The sequence below is a fragment of the Lacerta agilis genome, chromosome Z (assembly GCF_009819535.1).
Source record: "Lacerta agilis isolate rLacAgi1 chromosome Z, rLacAgi1.pri, whole genome shotgun sequence".
NCBI lineage: Eukaryota > Metazoa > Chordata > Lepidosauria > Squamata > Lacertidae > Lacerta > Lacerta agilis.
The window spans coordinates 8,606,634-8,630,400 of NC_046331.1; the positions used below are offsets into that span (position 1 = coordinate 8,606,634).

Below are 23,767 nucleotides of genomic sequence, written 5' to 3' on the forward strand. Positions count from 1 at the left end.
CTGAAGAAAGAAAGAGGGAACCTCTCTTCTCCTTTTCCCCCAAATTTCACAGACTTTCTCAGTGAAATGCTATCAGGATTTCTTTTCTCTCTAGACTTATTTAAGCGGCTTTGTTAAAACTTAGAATGAAGGGTGGGTTGGAAATATCCCATAAATCAGAACATTATATTAACCAGGAATCCTTCTTCTGTTATGTTTTATATATTTAGTTTCTTTTATTTTTGAACTTGGGTTTACTTATTTTTCTGCTACGTTTATACACTGCCTATACAGTCTTGCTTTGGGGGGGGGGGAGAATTTTCAAAATCCATTCAAAGTACAAAAACAAACTAGAATATAAACAGCCTAAACCATTATAATTATATAAAAACAGCAACAAAAAAGAAAATCTAAAAATAACCACAACAGCTAAAAAAAAAATTCTTTAAAAATTCAGCAAAAACCAGTAAGGGAACCTTAAAAACAAACAAACAACAGATAATTGTAATTGTTTATTTATTTATTATTGCATTTACATTCCACATTTCCTCCAAGGTGGCATACACTGTTCTCCTCCTCCCCATTTTATCCTCACAACAACCCTGTGGGGTTGGGCTGAGAGTGAGCGACTGGCCCAAGGTCACCCAGTGGGCTCAGTAGGGATTTGAACCCAAGGTCCTAGTCCAACCCTCCAATATTTCTCTGGCGAAAATAGGGACGTCCTAAGGAAATGCAGGACGTTCTGGGATCAAGTCAGAAACTGAGACACCTTCTGTAAATCTGGGACCGTCCCTAGAAAACAGGGGAACTTGGAGGGTCTACACTGTAACCAGTACACCACACTGGCGGTTGCCTCAAAGGAGATATAGGAGAACTTCATCAGCACCCTTGATTTAGACACACGTAGTGGAGGCTGATCCATGGGGCACTGCCCTGCCAACCTCAGCATGTCCTCAGGAATTCCTCACCTGCCTCCCTTCTTACTTACATCCAGCCCAGGTGGCGGCCCTGCCTGCCTGCTTCTTCCTCCTTAGTCTCAGAGTTGCCACTTGTAGAACACAGTAGAGAGGAGGAGAATAGGGACAAAGGTAGAATTCGTTGGCTCTGCCCATCGTTGGCTCTTGTGCCACCTGCTGCTGGGCTCCCTGCCTTCTTTCCCATCTGCCAAATGGGCACCAACCCATTTGGGCACCAACTGGCTATAAATATAGACACTAGAAATGTTTAAACTTTCAGGACCGAAATGTTTCTTCTGACTATCGGTCGAATAAAGGATATATGTATGTATGTAACTTTCAGGACACTGAAATACACTCAAGGGGAAACAGCATAGCAGGACGGGAAGATTCGGTTTACATGCACCACACTTGAAAATAAAAACAGCAGTATTAACGTTCTTGAAGAACACCGTATACTGATCTCTCTAAGCCTCAGGGCCTAAGGTCACAGCAGCAGAGATTAGAACGCTTTGCGTTAAACAGAGTAATAGACAGGGGTGGTTTTGATGATTGGGATAAAGACTAGCAACTCCACACCCACATTTTGAAATATCCCTTCGATCACAACCCCCTCCCTAAAAACAAAGCAAAACAGAACAGAACCCACCTTTCTGCTTAAAAGGCAATAGGAATTCAGAGTGTAACCACAAAGGCAAATTTGGGTGAATCTACTAATGCAGCCGGGGACACAGGTGGCGCTGTGGGTTAAACCACAGAGCCTTGGGCTTGCCGATCAGAAGGTCGGCAGTTCAAATCCCCACCATGGGGTTAGCTCCCATTGCTCAGTCCCAGCTCCTACCAACCTAGCAGTTCGAAAGCACGTCAAAGTGCAAGTAGATAAATAGGTACCACTCCAGCAGGAAGGTTAACAGTGTTTCCATGCACTGCTCTGGTTTCGCCAGAAGCGGCTTAGTCATGCTGGCCACATGACCCGGAAGCTGTATGCCGGCTCCCTTCGCCAGTAAAGCGAGATGAGTGCCGCAACCCCAGAGTCGTCCGCAACTGGACCTAATGGTTAGGGGTCCCTTTGTTGTTGTTGTTCAGTCGTTCAGTCGTGTCCGACTCGTCGTGACCCCATGGACCAGAGCATGCCAGGCACGCCTATCCTTCACTGCCTCCCTCAGTTTGGCCAGACTCATGTTAGTAGCTTCGAGAACACTGTCCAACCATCTCATCCTCTGTCGTCCCCTTCTCCATGTGCCCTCCACCTTTCCCAACATCAGGGTCTTTTCTAGGGAGTCTTCTCTTCTCATGAGGGGTCCCTTTACCTTTTACTAATGCAGCAGTGCCCTCTAGTGAGTGGTGAGCATGAGGCCAGCTTCTAATACCACCCTTTAATAAAAATGTGTTTATTATGTTTAGCCAAACAGCACAGCCTCGCCATTTGGGGACTAGCAATAACGCCTGTTCATTTGCGCCTAGCTTCCAACAGCACTCATAAATTTGATGCTGGGCAATTTCTCTCTTGCGGCATAGAAAAGTTATAAGAAATACCTGCCTCCCCTAATCTAGCTTGTATTTACATTAAAAGTTGCTGATTTTTTGTGGAATCTCTGGGCACCACACAAGCGCATGCGCCACTTATTCTATGGGCTAAGGGGGGAGGCTCTAGCTCAGCAGGAGGGCACCTGCTTTGCATGCAGAAGGTCTCATGTTCAATCCCCAGCATCTCCAGGTAAGGCAAGGAATATGCCCTGCCTGAAACCCCTGCAGAGCTGGTGCAAGTCAGTGTAGTCAATACTGAAGCATATCATCTGACTCACTGTAAGACAGCTTCCCGTGTTCCTACTTAATTCAGCCCTTTGTTCAGAACCATGAGGGCTGGAATCTTACATTAGGTGTTAGAGAAGGACAGGAGCTCAGTGACACAGCAAAAAAAGATGCCAGGTTCACTTCCCAGCATATCTAGGTACACTCTTGCCTGAAATCCTGGAGAGCTTCTGACAGTCAGTGTAGACAGTACTGGGATAGCTGGACCAATCATCTTACTCAATGTAAGGTAGCTTCCTATATCCCTGGTAGGGAACTAATTGCAGCTGGAAGATGGGTGGGAGACGGGACCCTGTGGGCACCATGTGGGTGCCCATGAGCACCGTGTTGGTGACCAGTGCCTTATATTAAGTGTGTCTCCCATGCCTTTCTGAAGATAAACTCAGGAGGCATATTCAGTGGGCCTGGAAGTGAATGTGTTTGTTCATTTTGTGGTTTAGGGCAGAGGGGAGGCATTAAATGAAGAATTGTCGGACAGAAAAATATGAGTCTTCCTCCTCCAGTAAACTATGTAACACCTCTCCAAATTAAACAATTGAAACGTAGGATTGTAGAGTTTGAAGGCACTCCCAGGACATCTAGTCCACCCCCTGCAAAGCTTCAGCTACTTTCAGGCAAAGGACAAACTAAATATATTCTGCGATACACAAAACTAACACTTAAAACATCAGCATCATGTCATTGCCTCCTGCTTATTGTTGATATAGGGGCATGGGCATTTTGCAGCCTAACAAGGGGTCCCTGCCCCAAGAAGCTTACAATCTAAAATTTGACACAGGTGACGCAATCAAAAGAGGTGGGGGGGAGAGCAGAAAGAAGTCAAGCATGTAGTTTAGTAATGCACTGTGTGTCGATTGTATACTGAACACCAAACAAGGAAGTCCAGAATTTGCTGTTGTTGTGTGTGTTTTTTATCGGCTCCAAGGCGACTCAGAAAGTTCCAGATAATCAGGGGCCGTTTTGATCACAGTGACACCTCCACCTGGATGACAGGTTTGCGTGTTTCCAAAACGTCTGCAAGAGAGGAGAGAGAATGTTAATGGAGCGGAGACTGTTGATGCAAAGGCAAGGGGTGGGGAACATTTTTCTACCTGAGGGCCACATTCCAGTCTTCGTGACATGCCAGGGGCCACACAGGTGAGGCCACAGGCAAAAGTGGTGGGGCAACTAATGTAAATGCCACCTTTGTGTAGCAAGCCAGTTTCCACACTTACTCACAGGTCCCTTGCTATCCTCATTCCAGGTGAGCAAGAGTTCAAGGATACGTTTCAGCCAGGCCCTCCAAGGTCATGTGCCATGGGGGAGGGGGCACTGGCAGAGGAACAGGAGTGCGAGGGGAGCGCACGGCCCCCGGCAGCACGATCCCAGTGGGGTGCCATCACGGCTGCCCCACCCCCACCCCGCGTTGGGCGCCACACCCCCAGGACGCACACCACGCCCCCAGGACAGCATGCCATGCCCCTGCGGGCAGTGCATCATGCCCCCGGGACACTCACCAGCCACACCCCCACCTGCTCTCCACCCCCCTACACCAGAGCTTGAAGCTCCGCCACAGGGTGGGGGGATATACCCCCTCAGCTGTCACCCCACCCTTTCCCACCAGGTGGCTCCCACCTCCCAAGGCCAGGCTGGGGCTCTGGGGGCCTTCCTGATGCAAGGTGGGCTCTGCAAGTTTATCCACTCCTGCATCTGAAGGCACAGCATTGATCGAGGAAGCCATTGTGGGGGCGGGGGGGGGGTTCCTTTCTTCCAAAAACTTGTTACTCCCTCCCCAGGCAAGCAGACAATTAGCGTTGCAAGTTACTATATGAATAATAATACTGAGGAGTTGATGGAAGCTTCTGCCTTAATATGTGTGTCATAAGGCGACCCTGTTTCGTTATTCGTTCTGTCTGCATTGCACATTCCTGCCCTTTGGGAAATGTGAGGATGCCTCACAAGATGGAGAGAAATTGCAGCTAAAGCCAAGTAATAAACTAGCAGCAACTAAAGGGAATTGTGCACAAATGGCAAAGCAGCAGGCCCCCAGCAGCAGCCAAAGGTACCCCTCTCCCTCCAGACTGTGGAATCTGGAACAGATACAGTCTTCTACTGTGAGGTGAGGAGGAGGATGGGAGAGTTGCCCTCCCCCCTCACCCTGTACGCCGCTGCCGCCACCTCCTCCACCTCCTCCTCCTCCTTCATGGGCTGCATTTATTTACAGTCATACCTCGTGTTGCGTACGCTGCGGGATGTGTACGTTCGGGTTACGCGCTGCGGCGACCCGGAAGTAATTGAACACGTTACTTCCGGGTTCGGCGGTTCGTGCAGGCATGTCAAATGACGTCACGCACATGCGCAGAAGCGCCGAATCACATCGCGCACATACGCAGATGCGGCGCTTCATGATACGGACGTCACAGGTTACGAACAGGGCTCCGGAACGGATCCCGTTCGTAACCAGAGGTACCACTGTACTGGCTCCACAAGAGGCTAAAATCCTTTTGACTAGAAGCCTTATAAAATAAATTACTACGACTAATACTATACTGTGCTTTTTTATCCTGAAATGGACTCAATGTCTGTGTTGTTGATGAAAGTGCATACATCTGTTTGTGCATAAATAAATAGATTAAATCTATTGTGTGTGTGTGTGTGTGTGTGTGTGTGTGTTCAATTATATTGTGTATATTAAATAATATTATTAAATTTAATATTATTAAATTTAATGATAAATAATATCATTTAATTGCGTATATTAAATAATATTAACTGCACTGCATATTTACAATATGGAAATGTAATTCTGTGTGAGTCCCCCAGGCTCTGTGTCAAAGTACTCTCGCAACCTGTTTGGACTGAGAGGTTGGACCGCCCTGGCTAAGAACTTAGAAGGCTGCTCTTCCTCTCCCATGCTCAAGGTGGCGCCATGAAAGGTCTCAAGAGTTGTGTTGCTGGGCCAGGAAACTCCCATAAGAGCAGCCTCGCTGAAAGGAGACAGTAGCTTACCTCCATCCATTTAGCTCCACGTCAAACGCTTCCACAGTGCTTACGTGGACAGTGCCGTCATAACCCCCGATGGCTAAGAGGTAACCATTGGCAGCAACCAGGTTCACCTTCGTTGTTAAAAGTAAATACAGAACTCTCAGTTTTGCCACCACAGACATAAATTTTCATGCAGTGGCTGTGGAAGGCCTGCAGCTCAGTGGTGGAACAACTGCTTTGTGTGCAGAACATTCCGGGTTCAACATGTGGCATCTCCAGACAGGGTTGAAGAAAGACTCCTGTCTAGAACTCTAGTGAGCTGTTGTGTAGACAGTGTATTATTACTATTACTATTTATTAAATTTGAATACCACCCTATACCCACAGGTGGTCCACAAGATAAAATCACAATATAAAAATACAAAATAAGTAATCAGAATAAAAACAACCCAATAACGCCTTCCCAACACATTTTAGAAGGGTGTCAATCAGCCCAAGGCCTGGTTAAAAAAGAACGTTTTTGCCTGGTGCCTAAAGGTGCCAGATGAAACTCCCTAGGGTAGACAATGCCCATTTAGATGGACCAGTGGCCTCACTTGGTATAAGGCAGATTCCTGTCATTTTAAGGGGAAGGGCCATAGCTCAGTGGTAGAGCAACAGAAGATCCCAGGTTCAATCCCCAGCATCTCCATGTAGGGCTGAGAAGGACCCCTTTCTGAAATCCTGAAGGGCCACTACCAGCCATTGTAGACAATAATGAGCGAAATGGACCAAGGGTCTGGCTCTGAGGAATGTGCCAATCTTCCTAAAATTCTGACATGGGTTGATCTAGTCATGAAACCAAGAGGCCAGATTTAAAAAAATGAAGCAGAGCTGCAAGTATCGTTTCAAGCAACAGTCTGATCCTATACCTATCTACAATATAAATATAAATCCTATAGAAATCCACTGAGTTCAGTGGGACTTGCTTAGAGGTAGGTGTACCCTGGGATGGCAGCCTAAACCAATTGAAGGTTTAGGCCGATATCCTAAACACACTCATTTGGGAGTAAACTGCTCCATCCCTTATGCACCCAGTAGATCGCTATGGTCTGCTGGAGAGTTTCTCCTAAAAGTTTGAAAGGTGTTGAAAGAAGTTTAGATGTTACTGGACTGGATGAATCCCAAGCCGAAATTAAGATTGCCGGAAGAAATATCAACAACCTCAGATATGCAGATGACCCAACTTTGATGGCAGAAAATGAGGAGGAATTAAAGAACCTCTTACTGAGGGTGAAAGAGGAGAGTGGTCTGAAGCTCAACATCAAAAAAACTAAGATCATGGCCACTGGTCCCATCACATCCAGGCAAATAGAAGGGGAAGAAATGGAGGCAGTGACAGATTTTACCTTCTTGGGCTCCATGATCACTGCAGAAGGTGACAGCAGTCATGAAATTAAAAGACACCTGCTTCTTGGGAGAAAAGCAATGACAAACCTAGCCAACATCTTAAAAAGCAGAGACTTCTCCTTGCCGACAAAGGTCCATGAAATTGGGCCTGGATCTGGATCTAAGGGGACATCAAGACTGTCAATATATTTTGTGTGAGGATTCAAGTGTGTACCAGGAAATTGAGGTTTGTACAACTGAAGTGCATTAAAGCACTTTGTAACCATAGCACAAAAAATCCACTTAAAAGACAACAATGGACTTTTTGTGGTTTGTATAGAGAAACAGCAGTCACGAAATTAAAAGGTGCCTGCTTCTTGGGAGAAAAGCAATGAGAAACCTAGACAGCATCTTTAAAAGCAGAGACATCACCTTGCCGACAAAGGTCCGTATAGTTAAAGCAATGGTTTTCCCAGTAGTGATGGATGGAAGTGAGAGCTGGACCATAAAGAAGGCTGATCGCCGAAGAATTGATGCTTTTGAATTATGGTACTGGAGGAGACTCTTGAGAGTCCCGTGGACTGCAAGAAGATCAAACCTATCCATTCTGAAGGAAATGAGCCCTGAGTGCTCACTGGAAGGACAGATCCTGAAGCTTGGGCTCCAATACTTTGGGCCATATCATGAGAAGAGAAGACTCCCTGGAAAAGACCCTAATGCTGGGAAAGATTGAGGGCACAAGGAGAAGGGGACGACAAAGGATGAGATGGTTGGACAGTGTTCTCGAAGCTACCAACATGAGTTTGACCAAACTGCGGGAGGCAGTGGAAGACAGGAGTGCCTGGCGTGCTCTGGTCCATGGGGTCATGAAGAGTCGGACATGACTAAACGACTAAACAACAACAGTAATGAGTTCCCACAGCACTGATACCTTGCTCCTTCTTGACTTCATGGGCATGACAGTAGACCATTCATTGGCAAGAGGATCAAATCGCTCAACACTGCACAGCTCGGTGAGGTCATCTCTCCCGCCAACCGCATAGATCTTGCCTTGAAATGTAACACAACCCAGGTTCTCTCGACAGGTCTGCAGGGGAGGGCAGGGAGTCCATCTGTCTTCCAGGGGATTGTAGCGCTCCACTGGAGGAGGCAATAAAATTGAGACACATGGTGCATTCAGGAATGGGAACTATTGCATTAGTTTCCGTGTTTTCTCATGCTCCTTCGGCAGCTCCTTCAGCTGTACCTGTTGTGTAATGGAACCGTGGCTTTTTGACTGGTGTGCTGGCATGCCAGCATACTAAATGTCATTCACACTTGTGGGCATGGTGTGATACAACAACAAACATCACTAGACAGCATTGCTACTCCCATTCACTTTCCATATGTATGCTTCTACTCTCCCATGCCTCCCCCATGAAAACAACAGGAAATAACTGTTGTCACTTCACTCCAAAAAAAATTTCCAGGTTAATGTGAAAATTAACAGCTAGGGAAAGGTCAGGGGGAAAGAAAAGAAAAAACTACCATGTGTATGCAGACACAGTCTAGATCAGAGCTTTCCAAACTTTTTCATGTCGGTGACACACTTTTTAGACATGCATCATTTTGCAATACAGTAATTCACTTTTACTAGCAAACCAGAGGTTAAACTAACCCCTTTCCAGGAGGAGAGCGGGGAGCATTTGCATAGCACACCTACACACTACAGTTGACACACTAACATGTCATGACACACAGTTTGGAAAGCTCTTGTGTAGATATTCAAAGCTTCACATTCGCTCCAATGTGCATGTGGTGCTCTCTCAGGACTGGGTATCACCACTGACTTCAGCACTGGGGGCCAGTTAGGGATGAGAGAGATTTAGCTTACATTTGAAGGCAAACCTATCTAATCCACACTTTCTGAAACAATAGGCAAACACAGCTCTCCTTTGAAATTTGCACTTATTTGGATTTTGCAGTGCCATTCTCCAGCCAAGCAGTGGTGTACCAAAATGCTTATGGTTGTACAAAGTGTGCTTTTAAAAAGATGCATATTTTTATGACAATAACATACAAAAAGTATGTTTGGAGAAACCACTTTGCAAGAATGTGTATATTAGGCAAAATCACACACAGAAAATGTGCACATGTGGAGAAATTCAAACTTACAATGCTGGTGAATTTTCATCTTTAAAAATCACACTCTCAAATGGAAATGCAGAGAACTGAATTAAGATTGGAAAAATGAGAACCTGAGAGAAACCAAAGTTGGCATATTTGCCAATTTGTGCACAACCAGTAGCAACAGCCACAGAGATATAGTTTACAAATGCTGATTCATGTTAGAGAAAAACAAATACAATTCCTTCAAACTGAGCTTCATGTTAATGCATGTGTTACTTTAAACCACATGAGGGCACTGTTTGTCTATCAATCTAGACAGCACTTGGTTAAAATGTCTCTAAGTTAATTTTGCCCCTAAAAGCTGAGCCAGTTGGTTTTTTCTCTCTCCCAACATGTTGAGACAATATGTCTACAGTATTTCTCTCTTTCACCTCTACTCATCCTTTAAATAGTTCTTGCCCAGTTAAACTGTTTCTGCATGAATAAAGCCTTTGAACTCCAGAAACTGTAAGTGATCGTTCCAATCTAATTCATCCAAGCTGCAATATTTCCTAACAGTTGGAGGGTGTTTTTTTTTGGGGGGGGGGGGGTGCATCTCCTCTTCAGACTCAGTTCATGTCTACAACCAGGGCTTCTTGTTACCTGAATGTAACGTAGAGTAGCCATCAGATCCTCCAACAGCATACAAGTAGCCATCCAGTACTGCCAAGCCTAGGCCCCTTCGGCAACGATTCATAGGTGCCATCTTGCACCACCTGTTGAGTAGTGGATCATATCTAGACACAAATATACAATTGTAAGAATGCTTAGAGACAATTGAGGTTCCAAAAATTATAGACTGGCAAGCTAAATGACAGGAATATGCAGAGATGGCTCAATTGACAAATAGTCTTAGAGGTAAATCAAAGCAACAATTTAATGAAAAATGGGGTGGGTATAAGAAATACGTTCAAAAATATAGCAATAACTCATTAACTATGCCAGCTTTCGAGTGATTAAAGAAAGATAACGAGTTGAAAAACAAAGTTAAGGATGCAAAGTGTTGTTAGAGTGTAGCAGACAAGTATCTCAAAGAATGACTATTGATTTTAGTACATTCATGTTTTCAGAATATGTATAAACATAAGGAATTAACTTATTGGTACTGACTTATGCAAAGAAAGTACCTGTATATTTAAGAGAGTTAATATTATAGATGACTGTTGCCACTAGACTTGTTTGTTTTTAATGAAAACCAAATAAATGAACCAATGTACAAGAACAATCATCGCCATGCCATCATCACACCCAAAGGGCAACCATTGGATGCAGCTTACCTCTCAGTGGTGTTGACGCATAGGAGCCCATCGTAGCCACCGACACAGTACAGGTAGCCTCCTAGCTCAGCCACAGCCACATCCTGCTTGGGTTCACGAAGCGGCGCCACATCCCGCCTCCACTCGTTGATTTCAGGATTATACCTTCAGCAGCACAAGAAGGAAGATGAGACAGAGTTACAGTGCTGTTGTTCTTTATTTTACATTCTTTATTGAAAAGTAAAACGCTTTGTGTGTGCACAGAGATAAGACACACACAAAAAGAAGAAACAAGAAACAGTACCCGTGTGGACACATGTGGTGCTGTATCGTTCAAACTGATGAAATTCTTTCAACGGCATCTCAAGTATTGATGTATTTAGACCCGAGTGCTACCCATCTTTGCAGAGGTGCTACATAAAGAGTATTCCAAGGATGCCAGTTATTATCGGTTGCAGATCTCCAGAACTGTGTACTTGACAGTAAATAGGCATGAATCTGGGACCCCGAATCCTCCTTCCTTTATTTTCTGCTCGGATATTCTCGGGGTTTAAGACCCTCAAAGGCATTTTCTAAAGAAAGATTTGATTCTTTGAAAGTATTTGCTAGGAGTATATGGTTTGGAACAGAGTTAGAATCCCTAAGGCAGACCATAGAGGCCCACTGGGAACAGGAGGGCAGAAGGCAGGGATGCCCACAGAAGATGGAGCTAATGACAACCACAGCCAATGAAAGACAGAGCCAGTCAACTCTGGTTTTTGTTTCTAAAATAAACTCGGAGTTGAGTGTTGATTTCATGCTCTTTATTTCAGCTCATGGTGAACAGTGAGTCCTTTCCCCAAAAACCTCTGGCTATATATACATTATTTACACAATGTGTCCCGCGTGATTGGCTGATTCAACTTCCCTCCTGGATCCTGACTGGACTGCTCCTGCAGGCCAATCCAGTTGCTGATTCACTTCCTCTTGGAGCCTGATTGGGCGGCTCCTGTAGACCAATCAGGTTGCTGCCTTCTAGGATCCTACCTGCCTATTGTTCTAGGATCCAAGCTTAGTACAGTAGAAGCTCAACTTACCCCTACTTGCGAACAATTCAACTCGCGACCACGGCAAACCCAGAAGTAAATACTGGGTTTGCCGCGATTCGCGCATGTGCAGAAGCAGCTTCTGCCAACTACACATACGCAGAAGCGGCTTCTGCCGTTTGCACATGCGCAGAATGGCGCTGCCGCTGAATGTGCAGGCGCAGAATGGTGCTTCTACCAGCAACGTGGATCGACTCACGAACAGACCTCCGGAATAGATTCTGTACATGAGTAGAGGTTCCACAGTACTGAACAGTTTCCATAGGAGTTCTACACAAGAAACACTGAGGCTAAAAGAGGAATAAGGGCGATAGCCCACTGGACTGGCTGTAAGTGAGGAGGTTGGCTGGCCGAGGGCAAAGTGTGCTTGGTTGGGCTTGGTCTTGCTTATCCAGATGAAGACCACCCACCCATGCCATGTAAGGACGTTCCAGTGCAATGCTAAGGCTAAGCAAGTACCTCCATATAGCCAAGAACCTGATCTAGCAAACAGAGATAGCATTATTTTTTTTAAACTCAGCTATCCTTCTGTCTTACATCATTGGACCCTGGGCTAGCCTTGCAGTAAAGCAATCTATTTTGGGAGACAGGCAGCCTCCTGAAGCCAACCGCAGGCTGCAAATACGGCATGACGCATTACTGGCACCCCCCTGCCCACTCAATTAAGCGTATATTTAGCTGTGGGATTCCAGCCCTCCCTTACTGGCAACACTTGCAAAATGAGCCAGTGGCACTGAGTTTGCCTTTAGCGAGAAATATCACATAGTAAATAGGTTCTCAAAGCTATCAATCAGAGGAAGCAGTAATCATGTGGGTGGCTAAAGAGGCACAGGGGAGGCCAAGGAGGGCCTGTTTCGAAAAAAACATTCGTTCCGCTGATGATATGGATGCTGCTGGCAAAATGCTGTTGCAACGGGGGGGGGGGAAGGGTCCATTTATTATTTCTCACCTGTTGCCTGGTGCCTTGACATCTCTATGCATATGTTTGCTTTGCATGCATGTGTGCTGGACAGAAAAAGCATCCGCTCCCTACTCTTGAGATTTTCCATTTTAAAGCCACTTGGGAAGATCTGTCACCATTGGGGCAGGATCTGGGGGCAGAAATATAGGACCCAGCTCAGGAGAATGAGCAGGAGGGCCTCCAACAAGCAGCAGGACTGATTTGCCATGTTTCTAAGGAAGTAGTTGGGGGGAGGGGGAGCAGCAGTGGAGGCTTGGGCCATTAGGCCCAGATAAGGAACAAATGGTGAACTGCCCCACCAGCCTCAGTCTGTCCTCCCTCCCTGCCTGCCTCCTTCCTTGCAACTGGTCCAAGGGGTGGCACTTGCTGTCAACTCCTTTGTCTTAGTGTTGTACCTTGCAGAGCTCAGCAGGAAAGAGGGTGGGGACAGAATTTGATCTAGTTGGCTCCACCTCTCATTGGCTCTATCACCACCTGCTGTTGGGCTCTCTGCCTTCAGCCCTCCTTAATCCCAAGGGGAACCAGCCACCACTCTCCAAAATAGGGCTGTGAGGTTGTTTGACAGGACTGTGGGTGCTTTCATCATATTTATGCCAGGGGTCCATCTTTGAGGCTGACTGGCTGCCTTTGCCTTTTTAAAGGCCCTTTGGGTCTTCCAAGCCCTTGAAAGATCTCCTCTTCTCTTTGGTGACCCTTTTCCAAGTGCCCCCAGCCAAGGTAGGGGTGGCTAAGTGGTTACTCGAAGGGGGTTCTCTTTGGTGTTGGCATTCCAGTTATGGAATGCTCTCCCTATAGAGACTCCCTTTGACGACCCTGTAGTCCTTTTGGATCCAGGTAAAGGTATTTTCATTTTCTTAGACAACATTTTCACCACCACCACCACCACCAGTTTATTAATTTCCGTTACGCAATCGTCTCAAGCTGTTTGAAAACGAAAACAGCAAAAGCAATTTAAAACATGCAACAACAACAAAAGGCACACACATTTAGGATTGTTTAAAGGTAAAGGTACCCCTGACTGTTAGGTCCAGTCGCAGACTACTCTGGTGTTGCGGCGCTCATCTCGCTTTATTGGCTGAGGGAGCCGGTGTACAGCTTCCGGGTCATGTGGCCAGCATGACTAAGCTGCTTCTGGCGAACCAGAGCAGTGCATGGAAACGCCGTTTACCTTCCCGCTGGAGTGGTACCTATTTATCTACCTGCACTTTGACATGCTTTCGAACTGCTAGATGGGCAGGAGCTGGGACCGAGCAACGGGAGCTCACCCCATCTCGGGGATTCGAACCGCCGACCTTCTGATCGACAAGCCCTAGGCTCTGTGGTTTAACCCACAGCGCCACCTGTGTCCCTTTAGGACTGTTTAGTTCAGATTAAATAATGAAAGACATAACACTGGAAGAGCCTGTTGGATCAGGCCACTGGCCCATCTAGTCCAGCATCCTTTTCTCACACTGGCCAACAAGGTGCTTGTGTGGGAAACCGGCAAACAGGACCTAAGCACAACACACTTCTGCTTCTGTGATTTCCAGCAACTGGTGTTCAGAAGCACTGTCAGAGGCAGAACACAGCCATCACAGCTAGCAGCCACCAACAGCTTTCTCCTCCAGGACAGGAAGGTGTACCCTGTGGTATGATGGAAACTAACTGTTATGTATTGAAGTTCTCACCCTAGGCCACTAGGGGTGTGTTTATATAGTTCATTCTGCTGCAGTTCTCACTCAGGTCTGCATATGCAAATGAGGGATTTGAAAATGACATTCAGGGATTGGGTAACTACAGAAAGTTGTTACTGTTGCTTGTAGCTGAGTTCTATATAAGCAGGCTGCTGAGCCCTTCAGTTCAGTTCTGCTCCAGCCTGAGAATAAACAGAGCTGCTTGGAGAATCACTGTGTCATCTGCTATGTCCACCCACTATTTAATACTAACAATTCATACTAGTTTGTTGTTTAAAAAAAAAACATTTCTTTGTTAAACAGGCCTCCCCAAAGACAGAAAATATAATGGCAAAGGTTTATGAGGAGCAGGTCCTAGGAAATAAGGTCAGTCATGGTGCATGAAATCAGGTGAGAAATAGCTCGGGAGCAAGAGGAAAGTGATGGGCTCATTCTGAATCAGCTGGAGAGGGGAGAATGATGTCAGCAGAGAAGGATTCTCAGCTTGGCCTCATTTCTATAAATGAGAGGTTGGAGTCTAATAGGGTTTATTAAACAGATATTTCTTGTTCTCAAGCACCCAGCCACAGAAGCTCAGCTTTCCCACCCAGGGGACACTACCCAGTTACCCACCCTATGTTCCAAGCAAGCAAGAAAACTGGTTTTTGATGTTGTCGCAAGAGATTAGTCACATTCCTTGGGAGTTTTCCTGTGGCAAATGAGCACCCTTCAGAATCAGTCATCTTTTAAAAGACAGGCAGGTGAAGAAGTTCTCACTTTGCCCTTTCTTTTGGCATGATCGGGGGGGGGGGGGGGAGGGAGGCATTCCAGCGAGGTTGAAAGTAAGCAAGTCCCCAGGGTTAGCCGAAAGGAACAGAAAACAGAAGTGACTAAGGAGGAAATTAGAGAGATGGAGAGAAAAGGGCTGAACTCATGAGATGCAGCAGTGAGTATCTTATCAAAAACAAATACAGCTTTTACGGAGGGAGCACCAAAATACTCATTTGCCCCTGCGGACACCTGTGACACTTGTCACTAGAACCATGTCAGGTCACTTTACCCTCCCCAGAGTATTTCCAGCTATGCTGTAGGGATTTAAAGACCTGATTTGCGATGCGGGATGAATTAGATTCAGTTTGCATTTAAAGGCTGTATATCCAATTCAGTCCTACTCAGAGTTGAACCCCTGAAATTGAAGTTTATTGTTTCCATTATTTTCAGAGGGTGGACTCTGAGCAGGGCTATTATTGACCAATCCCTAATTTGCACTTTCCAAAACAATATGCGAACGTCATAAAATCTTTCAGCATTGGTATCTCAGCACTTCCTCCAAGTCAGCGTAGTGTAGATCCAATCTGGTGTAGTAGTTACAGTGTTGGGCCAGGACCTAGGAGGCTAGGCTTTAAATCTGCACTCAGCCTACAAAGCTCACCAAGTGACCTTGGGGCAGTTGCACTCTCTCCATCTAACCTACCTCACAGGATTGTTGTGAGGACAAAATGGAGGAAAGGGGACCATGCATGCCTACTTGAGATCCTTGGGGGCGGGGGAGGTGGAATATAAATGTAAGGCATAATAAAAATTAAATTAAATTACACTTTCTCTAAGGTCTTCAGGTTGGTACCCGATTTCCCCCTATTTATCCTCACAATAAGTTGAAAATTAGACTACGTTGGCCTAGGCTTACCCAGAAAGTTTCTTTCTCAACAGACAGGGATTATGAACTCTGGTCTAAGTTCAACACTCTGTTCAGTTGTTGTTGTTTTAATAAAAAAAAATTACACCAAAGTTGCTGCATTGCTAATAGTGTAACCATCTGGAGCCTTCGTGAAGGTAGTTATTTATGGACAAGGCACCCTCCTTTCTGGAAACTCAGTCGTATTTGTTCCTCCTGCTTAGGGTCACAGCTATTTTACAGTCCTTCAACGACTACTTTAGTCTCTTCTCATGTTTCTGATTGAGTAGCCCTGGCTGGATAGTTCAGATCTGCCAAATTCTGAGAACTCAGCACTTGCACAAAGGATGTGATTTGGTGCATCCAACGACCTCTTTCAGATTATTGTTAAACCACCGTGGGCTTGGAGGGGGGCCTTAAAGGATGGAGATCCAGAGGCTGGAGGCCCGATTGTGACCCTCCAGGCCTCTCTCTGTCCGGCCCTCTAGCTCCTCCCCAGGCTACAGCCACCACCAGCCTTGCCTTGTATCCTCTTAAGTGGTTTTGCCTGGCGGGATTGTGTCCTTGAACTCTAACGACACTTCTTTCTTACCTGCATGGAGGGTAGAATTCACTCCCACGGGAGGCTGTGATGGCCACCTACCTGGTTGGGTTTTAAAATAGGACTAGATAAATTAATGGAGGATAATGAAATCAATAGCCACTAACTAACGCTGAGAGCTATGCTGTATCTCTTCTGTTGGAAGGAGCATGCTCCTGAACGCCAGTTGCCAGAAATCGCAAGGAAAGAAAGCACTATTGCCCTCAGATCCTACTTTGCAGAATTCCCATCAGGGTATGGCCTGCTCATGAGGCAAGGCAAGGCAATCACCTTAGGTGGCAGATCTGGCCTCTGAGAAGCATACCACTTGCCATTACTGCCTCCTGTGTGGTTGCCCACTTCCATTCATCACCTGCTTCTCTCTGGCCCTTTATACCATCATCACCACGTTCAGCATGCGGGGAGGCAGGGGAGGGGTGCTGCTGCCGAGGAGGCGGTGAGGGAGTGCTGCGGGGAAAGGAGGTAGAGGACTACAAAAGAGGAGAAGGTGGGAGGGGGGCATTTTATATTTTGCCCCAGGCAGCAAGATGTCCCTGCTCCCCAATTCCTGCATCTAGTGGTCAGTCACTGTGAGAACAGCATGATGAACTGAGTGGGGCTTTGGCCTGATCCAGCAGGGCTCTATGCTTCATAGGACAATATAGTGGTTTTGGGGGAATGGGCATAAAAGAAAAATGCCAAGCAGGCCCCAAAGCCATCTTGCCCTTCTTACTTCTACACAAATGGAAGGGATAACTGGGGTGTGAAACAAAGAGTAGTCAAATACATCATTCCTAGAGTGGACATGTTCAGACATGAAGAGGGGTGTTTGTCCAGCCAGTAGATAAACTTCCTGTTTCTTCCTGTGCTGGGACAATCTTCCTCTACATGTGACCAGAGTTGGGAGTGACTTTACCTGTGCAGGTAACAAAAGCACAGGACTGGCCACCACATCTCTCTCTTCTCCATTTTGCTTTCATCAGCCTGAGATGCTCTCTTGAGAGGACAAAGTGTATATACTTTGTAACCTAAGTCTGCCTTCTGGGATCCATCTGTGAACAGAATGTGTGAGTAAACTATTTTATACTTTTTATACAAGACTGTGTCGTGTCTATTCTTTTTAAGAGGAAATAAAGGGGAATTACTAGGAAACTTATTTTAGAGGCTTAGGCAAGCGCCTTGCAAACCTATCTGCTGTATAAGTTTAGAAAGGGGAATGTTACTCTGCTAAATCATAGTACTTGCTAACACAAGTTGGAAAGGATATTATTAAACAACATATCCTCTCCTGCCTCCCTGAACATTCCCACAATAATCACATGCAGAGCCACCACAGAAACTGCAAATCCTGGTCAACAGAAGTTTCCTCTTCAGTTAGCTCCTTCTCGTCGCATTTCCAGTTTGCCCCACCATCACCAGCCCCATCAAAGTCTGAAAACAACCCCATCACAACACAGCAGAATTACCTCTCAACACTGCTGAGGCACACCATGCCATCATGGCCTCCCACTGTGTAGATGGAGCCATTGAGGGGAGCCACTCCAACTCCAGCCCGATGCCTTGAGACGGAGCCCAGAACCTTCCACTCATGTTCCAGGGGGTTGTAACACTCCACACCACTGACATTGCCCTTAGGGCTCAACCCCCCAACTATAAGATGAGAGAAGAAGGGTAGAAGGAAATTAAATCAAAGAATTGAAATCTTAAGTGTGGCTAGTCAAAGGTCAGAAGGAAGGGGTGGCATCTGTCTCATCTGTGCCATTTCCATCAGCCAGAAGCAGAGGGAGTGAGGAGCTGGGTTGGTTCCAGTAGGTTTACCCTCTGTGAATTTGTCCTTCTTAAGCAGCATTTTAAAGCCATTCTGTAAGGTGTGGGGCCAGGAGGGGAATTTCCCCTGGTGATATAAGTGATGTTACAGTTCTGTGTATGGGAGGTGGTCTTTCGGGTATTCTGGAAGCCTGACTCCAGAACTAGAGATAAATTTGTGCTGGGTTTATTCCCCCTCCTATTTCTGTCTAGCAATTATTTAAAAACTTTTGCCTTCCCACCGCTAAAGAGCTTTTGGAGGAAACAGATGCATGGCTGAAAGTGCTCTGCCAACTGTAAAGCAGCAATAGATTTCCTCATTAAATGACTCTATTTCCAGAGACCGGTGTGAACTTTTCTCCCTCGTTGACTGACAGCCTGTCAGCCTGCAATGCATAATCTTTCCCCGGTAACCAAGGGGTCTCTGTGCTGAAGTCATTAACAGAACTGGTGTTGGGGCTGGATTTTTAACTGGGTTGGGGGGGGCATCCGTTAATCAGCTCTTCACAATTTTAATGAGGAGGGTCATGATCCTCTACCACCTCCCCTATACACAAAAGTGTGGGTCACTCTAGAGTTTTATTGACAGGAAAGGAATCAGGCATTAAAAACAATCCTTTGAGAGCTCTCCTAAATAGATTTTCTGACAAAATGCCCATTATGTGAATCTTATCAGCTGCCATGATAATATATGTAACAGGCCCAGAAGGCTATAAGTATTGTTTTTATATTTTATATTTATTATCATCATCATCATCATCATCATTATCAAGTTTATTACCCACCCTTCACCAACAGCTCCCAGAGCAGGGTCCTCACTAGGGGTGGGAGAGAAATCTGTTTCAGTTAAAATTGAATCCATCACGAGGAAGTTGTGGGGATTCAGGGCCTGCGTGTCCATTAAGGCCAACTAGGCAATTGCCTAGGGCGCCAAAATGGAGGGGGCGCTGGCCAGGCTTGGGCGGGACGGGCTAGCAGCAGCTTCTCCGCTGTAGCGGAGAGGTGCTGCTTGCCCCCTACCCCCCCCAATGGCTCCCGCTAAAGCAGGCTTTGGCGGGGGGGGGCGGGGCGGGCGAGCAGCAGCTTCTCACTACAGCGGAGAAACTGCTGCTTGCCTCTCCACCCCCCCCCTCCCACTAAAGCAGGCTTTGGGGGGGGGGCGCCAGAAGGTGGTTCGCCTAGGGCGCAAGAAGCCCTAGCACCGGTCCTGTGGGGATTAAATGAAGAGGGGAAGAACCATGTATGTCACCTTCAGCTCCTTGTGTGGGATACAAATACAATAAACAAATAAACAAAACAAAATGAATAAATAAAATGAAGCTTCCTATATTCGAGTCCAATACATGGATTTAAGGCAGGACCAGATCCTGGCATTTCGCAACTGCAAGCTCTGACTTTTAACTGGCATCTGCAAATTGGCATGGATGAGTCAAGCCTTTCTCTGTTATTTTCCACCCATCGCCACCTGTTTCCAGAGGAACACAACCTCTTCTTCACTTTACAGAGTTAGCAGGCATGGATCACAAGATCTCAAGAAAACTTCAATGTGATGAAAGCATCTCTTCCAGTAAGTACGAGTATAGGCAATTTACAAGTGGGTTTTAAAGCTTTGCTGCCTGTCTACTATACTATTTTTATAAAGCCACATATATATTCTGCAAGGCGAGAACTGTTCTCCTTACGAAACAACATGACCCACCCCTGCCCCACATAAATTTCTCAATAAAATATATTTATAAAAAGTAGGAATGGTCAGCCTGTGGCACTAGATTGGTGAGATTGGTCTTCCTCATTCTAATTTGATGACACTAACGATGAATAAGTAATGGAGGGGAAGAGGGTGGCAGGCAGATAGGGAGGTGGGAGGTGGGGAGGGATGTGGCAGAGAGTGAACAGGATTTGCTCCCCAAAATAGACATTCCTTACCCCTGCTAAAGAGCATGGAACACAGAAGGGCCAGAGCTCAGCGGCAGGGCTCCAGGTTCAATCCTCAGCATCTCCAGGGCTGAGAGAACAACCCTGTCTGAAATCCTGGGCAGCTGATACCAGTGTTGGCACATTGACATAGATGGACCAATGATCTGGCACTGCTTAAGTCAGCTCCTAGCTGCCAGGCTTAGGAATGATACTAGTGTTCTACCTCAGTGCCTGAAAGGGGCCAGATGACTTACCTGAGTTTCATTTCTGCCCCTGTGCTCACTGGATCCAATGCCAGAGAGAAAATGATGGATGCTTCCAATGGGATGCTAGAAAGGACGCCGTGTTATACTTACTAGCATAAACAAGTTCCAAGGGACGTCCTCGGTTGGACACTGTGCATTTGGTTCTCCAGCTAAAGGGCTTCCTCTTCGGTTCAACCCGTTCCCTGGAGCAAGCCAAGACCTCCCTGTTATTATTCTATCCTCAGGAACATCTCAGCTTCCAAAAGCAAACATGCGAGCTGCCATTCTATGCCAGAGAAGTTTTGAGGTGTTGACCTCGAGAGCAGCAGCCCCCGCAAAGGGAATGCCACGTGAGAGATTGAGTCATTCCGAGAAGGCTTTTAAAAAAAGGTTAACGGCTTGATCTACCCTGACTCCAAATAGGAAGCAGGGGGTATTTTAGAAGCATCTAACGAGACCATGTCCTTGATTCAGGGCACATCTGGACCATATGATTCTTGAGCATCATAGGAGCCAACTCCTAGGGGCCAAGGTCCTTTTGCCCCCACCCCCGGCAATAAAATATTTGAGGTGGCCACCCCACCACCAAAGATAATGGACATTCAAATAGTGTGCGTGCACCACATCTTGTGATCATTATGCAAGGTGGGGCTTACCTGCCTCCCCCCTGCCAATATTTTATTCAAGTTGGCACTCCTGTGGAGCATTTATCCTGATTGGTTTTGCAGAGGGGGATTAGGTTGTGCTGTCTCCACCCACCTCTGCATCTGGCTCTGCTCACCACCAGTTTAAGGCTCTATGAAGGTTGTCCACAAGGAAATTGGGCCCTCAGGCTTGAAAAAGGTGTCCCGCACTCCCCAAGAGCTACTACCAATCTGAGGAGACAATACTGGGGAGATTGACATATAGCATGTCCTGACCTATGTTGCAGAGATGAGAGCATAGGCACACTAATGCACTTTTGCTTTTTTAATTCAGCATCCAGAGCAGTGATCATAAAGTTGAGGGCAGGTGTGGAGAACCTGGGCCTTCCAGATGTTACTGAATGGCAATTCCTGTAATCCCTGCCCATTGGCCATGATTGCTAGGGCTAATGGGAGTTGTAGTGTGGCAATATTAAGGGAGCCAACGATTTGCCACACCTGCCTTAGAGCATGTGCATTGCTCTCTCAGCTTACCCCTCACAGTTTTAGGGAGTTACAGGTAGGTAGCCGTGTTGGTCTGCCATAGTCAAAACAAAATAAAAAAAATTAAAAAATTCCTTCCAGTAGCACCTTAGAGACCAACTAAGTTTGTTCTTGGTATGAACTTTCATATGCATGCACACTTCTTAGGATACAAATTTAATGAATGAACTATTAAAAACTAAGGTCTCCTCCAGATGGCATATTTATTGAACATTCACCATGATTTGCATGCAAAAATAAAAAAGCAAAGGTTAGATTGCATCTGGGCTTTATTGAGCATTTGTTCTGATTTGTTTGTGAGGAGGTCATAGGTTGATGAGCATTCATTCTGACTTGTTTCCAGGTTGTTTATGTATCTTCCCCTTAGTCACACATTCATTCTGCACTTTTTGATGCATTTCTCTATTGTTGTTGTTGTTCAGTCGTTCAGTCGTGTCCGACTCTTCGTGACCCCATGGACCAGAGCACGCCAGGCACGCCTATCCTCCACTGCCTCTCGCAGTTTGGCCAAACTCATGTTAGTAGCTTCGAGAACACTGTCCAACCATCTCATCCTCTGTCGTCCCCTTCTTGTGCCCTCCATCTTTCCCAACATCAGGGTCCTTTCCAGGGAGTCTTCTCTTCTCATGAGGTGGCCAAAGTGCTGGAGCCTCAACTTCAGGATCTGTCCTTCCAGTGAGCACTCAGGACTGATTTCCTTGAGAATGGATAGGTTTGATCTTCTTGCAGTCCATGGGACTCTCAAGAGTCTCCTCCAGCACCATAATTCAAAAGCATCAATTCTTCGGCAATCAGCCTTCTTTATGGTCCAGCTCTCACTTCCATCCATCACTACTGGGAAAACCATAGCTTTAACTATACGGACCTTTTTCGGCAAGGTGATGTCTCTGCTTTTTAAGATGCTGTCTAGGTTTGTCATTGCTTTTCTCCCAAGAAGCAGGCGCCTTTTAATTTCGTGACTGCTGTTTCTCTATACAAACCACAAAAAGTCCATTGTTGTCTTTTAAGTGGATTTGTTGTGCTATGGTTACAAAGTGCTTTAATGCACTTCAGTTGTACAAACCTCAATTTCCTGGTACGCACTTGAATCCTCACACAAAATGTAGTGACAGTCTTGATGTTCCCTTAGATCCAGATCCAGGCCCAATTTCTCTGGGTATCCGTGTCCAGCTCAATCTCCCACAATGCTGCTTCTCCACTCATCTTTCAGATCCAACACAGCCTCTAGTGCTTCTGCGCCCAGTTATGCACACATCTGTCTCAGCTTCTTCCCTCAGTCCCTATACACTCTGATCTTCATGCTACTTCCATCTCCACTAGGAGAGCCAGTGCAGTGTAGCAGTGAGAGAGCTGGCCTAAGACCTGGGAGACCTGGGTTCAAATCCCCACTCACCAGGTGACCTTTGGCCAAGTCACCACCTCTCAGTCTAAACTACCTCACAGGGGTGTTGTGAGGATAAGATTAGGAGGTGAGGAACTGTGTACACCATCTTGAGGTCCTTGGAAGGAAGGTGGGGTATAAATGGGAATAGATAATAAAAATGGCCCACAGCTCTGAGGGAATCACATATCCAGTTCTTTGAGTTTTTAACACACATTCCATGCTAGTGTCTCCTCTCCTCTACAACAGGAAAGGAAACGCACCCAATTATAATAAATAAATAAATAAATAAATAAATAAATAATAGATAAAAGGTAAGGGACCCCTAGGCGGTTAAGTCCAGTCAAATTTGATTGTGGGGTGTGGCACTCATCACTGCTTTCAGGTCGAGGGAGTCAGCTTTTGTCCACAGACAGCTTTCCGGGTCATGTGGCCAGCATGACTAAACCACTTCTGGCACATGGAGGACTGTGATGAGTGCTAGAGTGAATGGAAACACCATTTACCTTCCCGCCGCAGCAGTACCTATTTATCTATTCATGCTGGTATGCTTTTGAACTGCTAGGTTGGCAGAGCTGGGACAGAGCAACGGGAGCTCACCACCATTGAGCAGATTTGAACCGCTGACCTTACAATCAGCAAGCCCAAGAAGCTAATAATAATAATAATAATAATAGGTAATAACCTACCCTCTTTCTTCGTAAATGCCCATCCTCACACTCTGATGATGCTACTCGTCCAACAAAGAGAGGGAGCCGTGTGTCTAATTTAGAGGCAAAGCGGCGGGCTTATATG

General features: G+C 46.1%; 1 protein-coding gene across 1 annotated transcript; it reads right to left on the bottom strand.

Moving 5' to 3' along the window:
• Positions 1–2,654: 2,654 nt before the first annotated feature.
• LOC117040357 (kelch-like protein 20) lies at positions 2,655–23,767 on the bottom strand. Its single transcript, XM_033138081.1, has 8 exons — positions 23,662–23,767; positions 20,516–20,607; positions 17,903–18,086; positions 10,505–10,648; positions 9,831–9,964; positions 8,011–8,219; positions 5,736–5,842; positions 2,655–3,761 (listed from the first exon to the last, which is right to left on the bottom strand). The coding sequence occupies exons 1-8, from the start codon at positions 23,682–23,684 to the stop codon at positions 3,659–3,661; spliced, it is 996 nt and encodes a 331-aa protein (XP_032993972.1). The 5' UTR covers positions 23,685–23,767; the 3' UTR covers positions 2,655–3,658.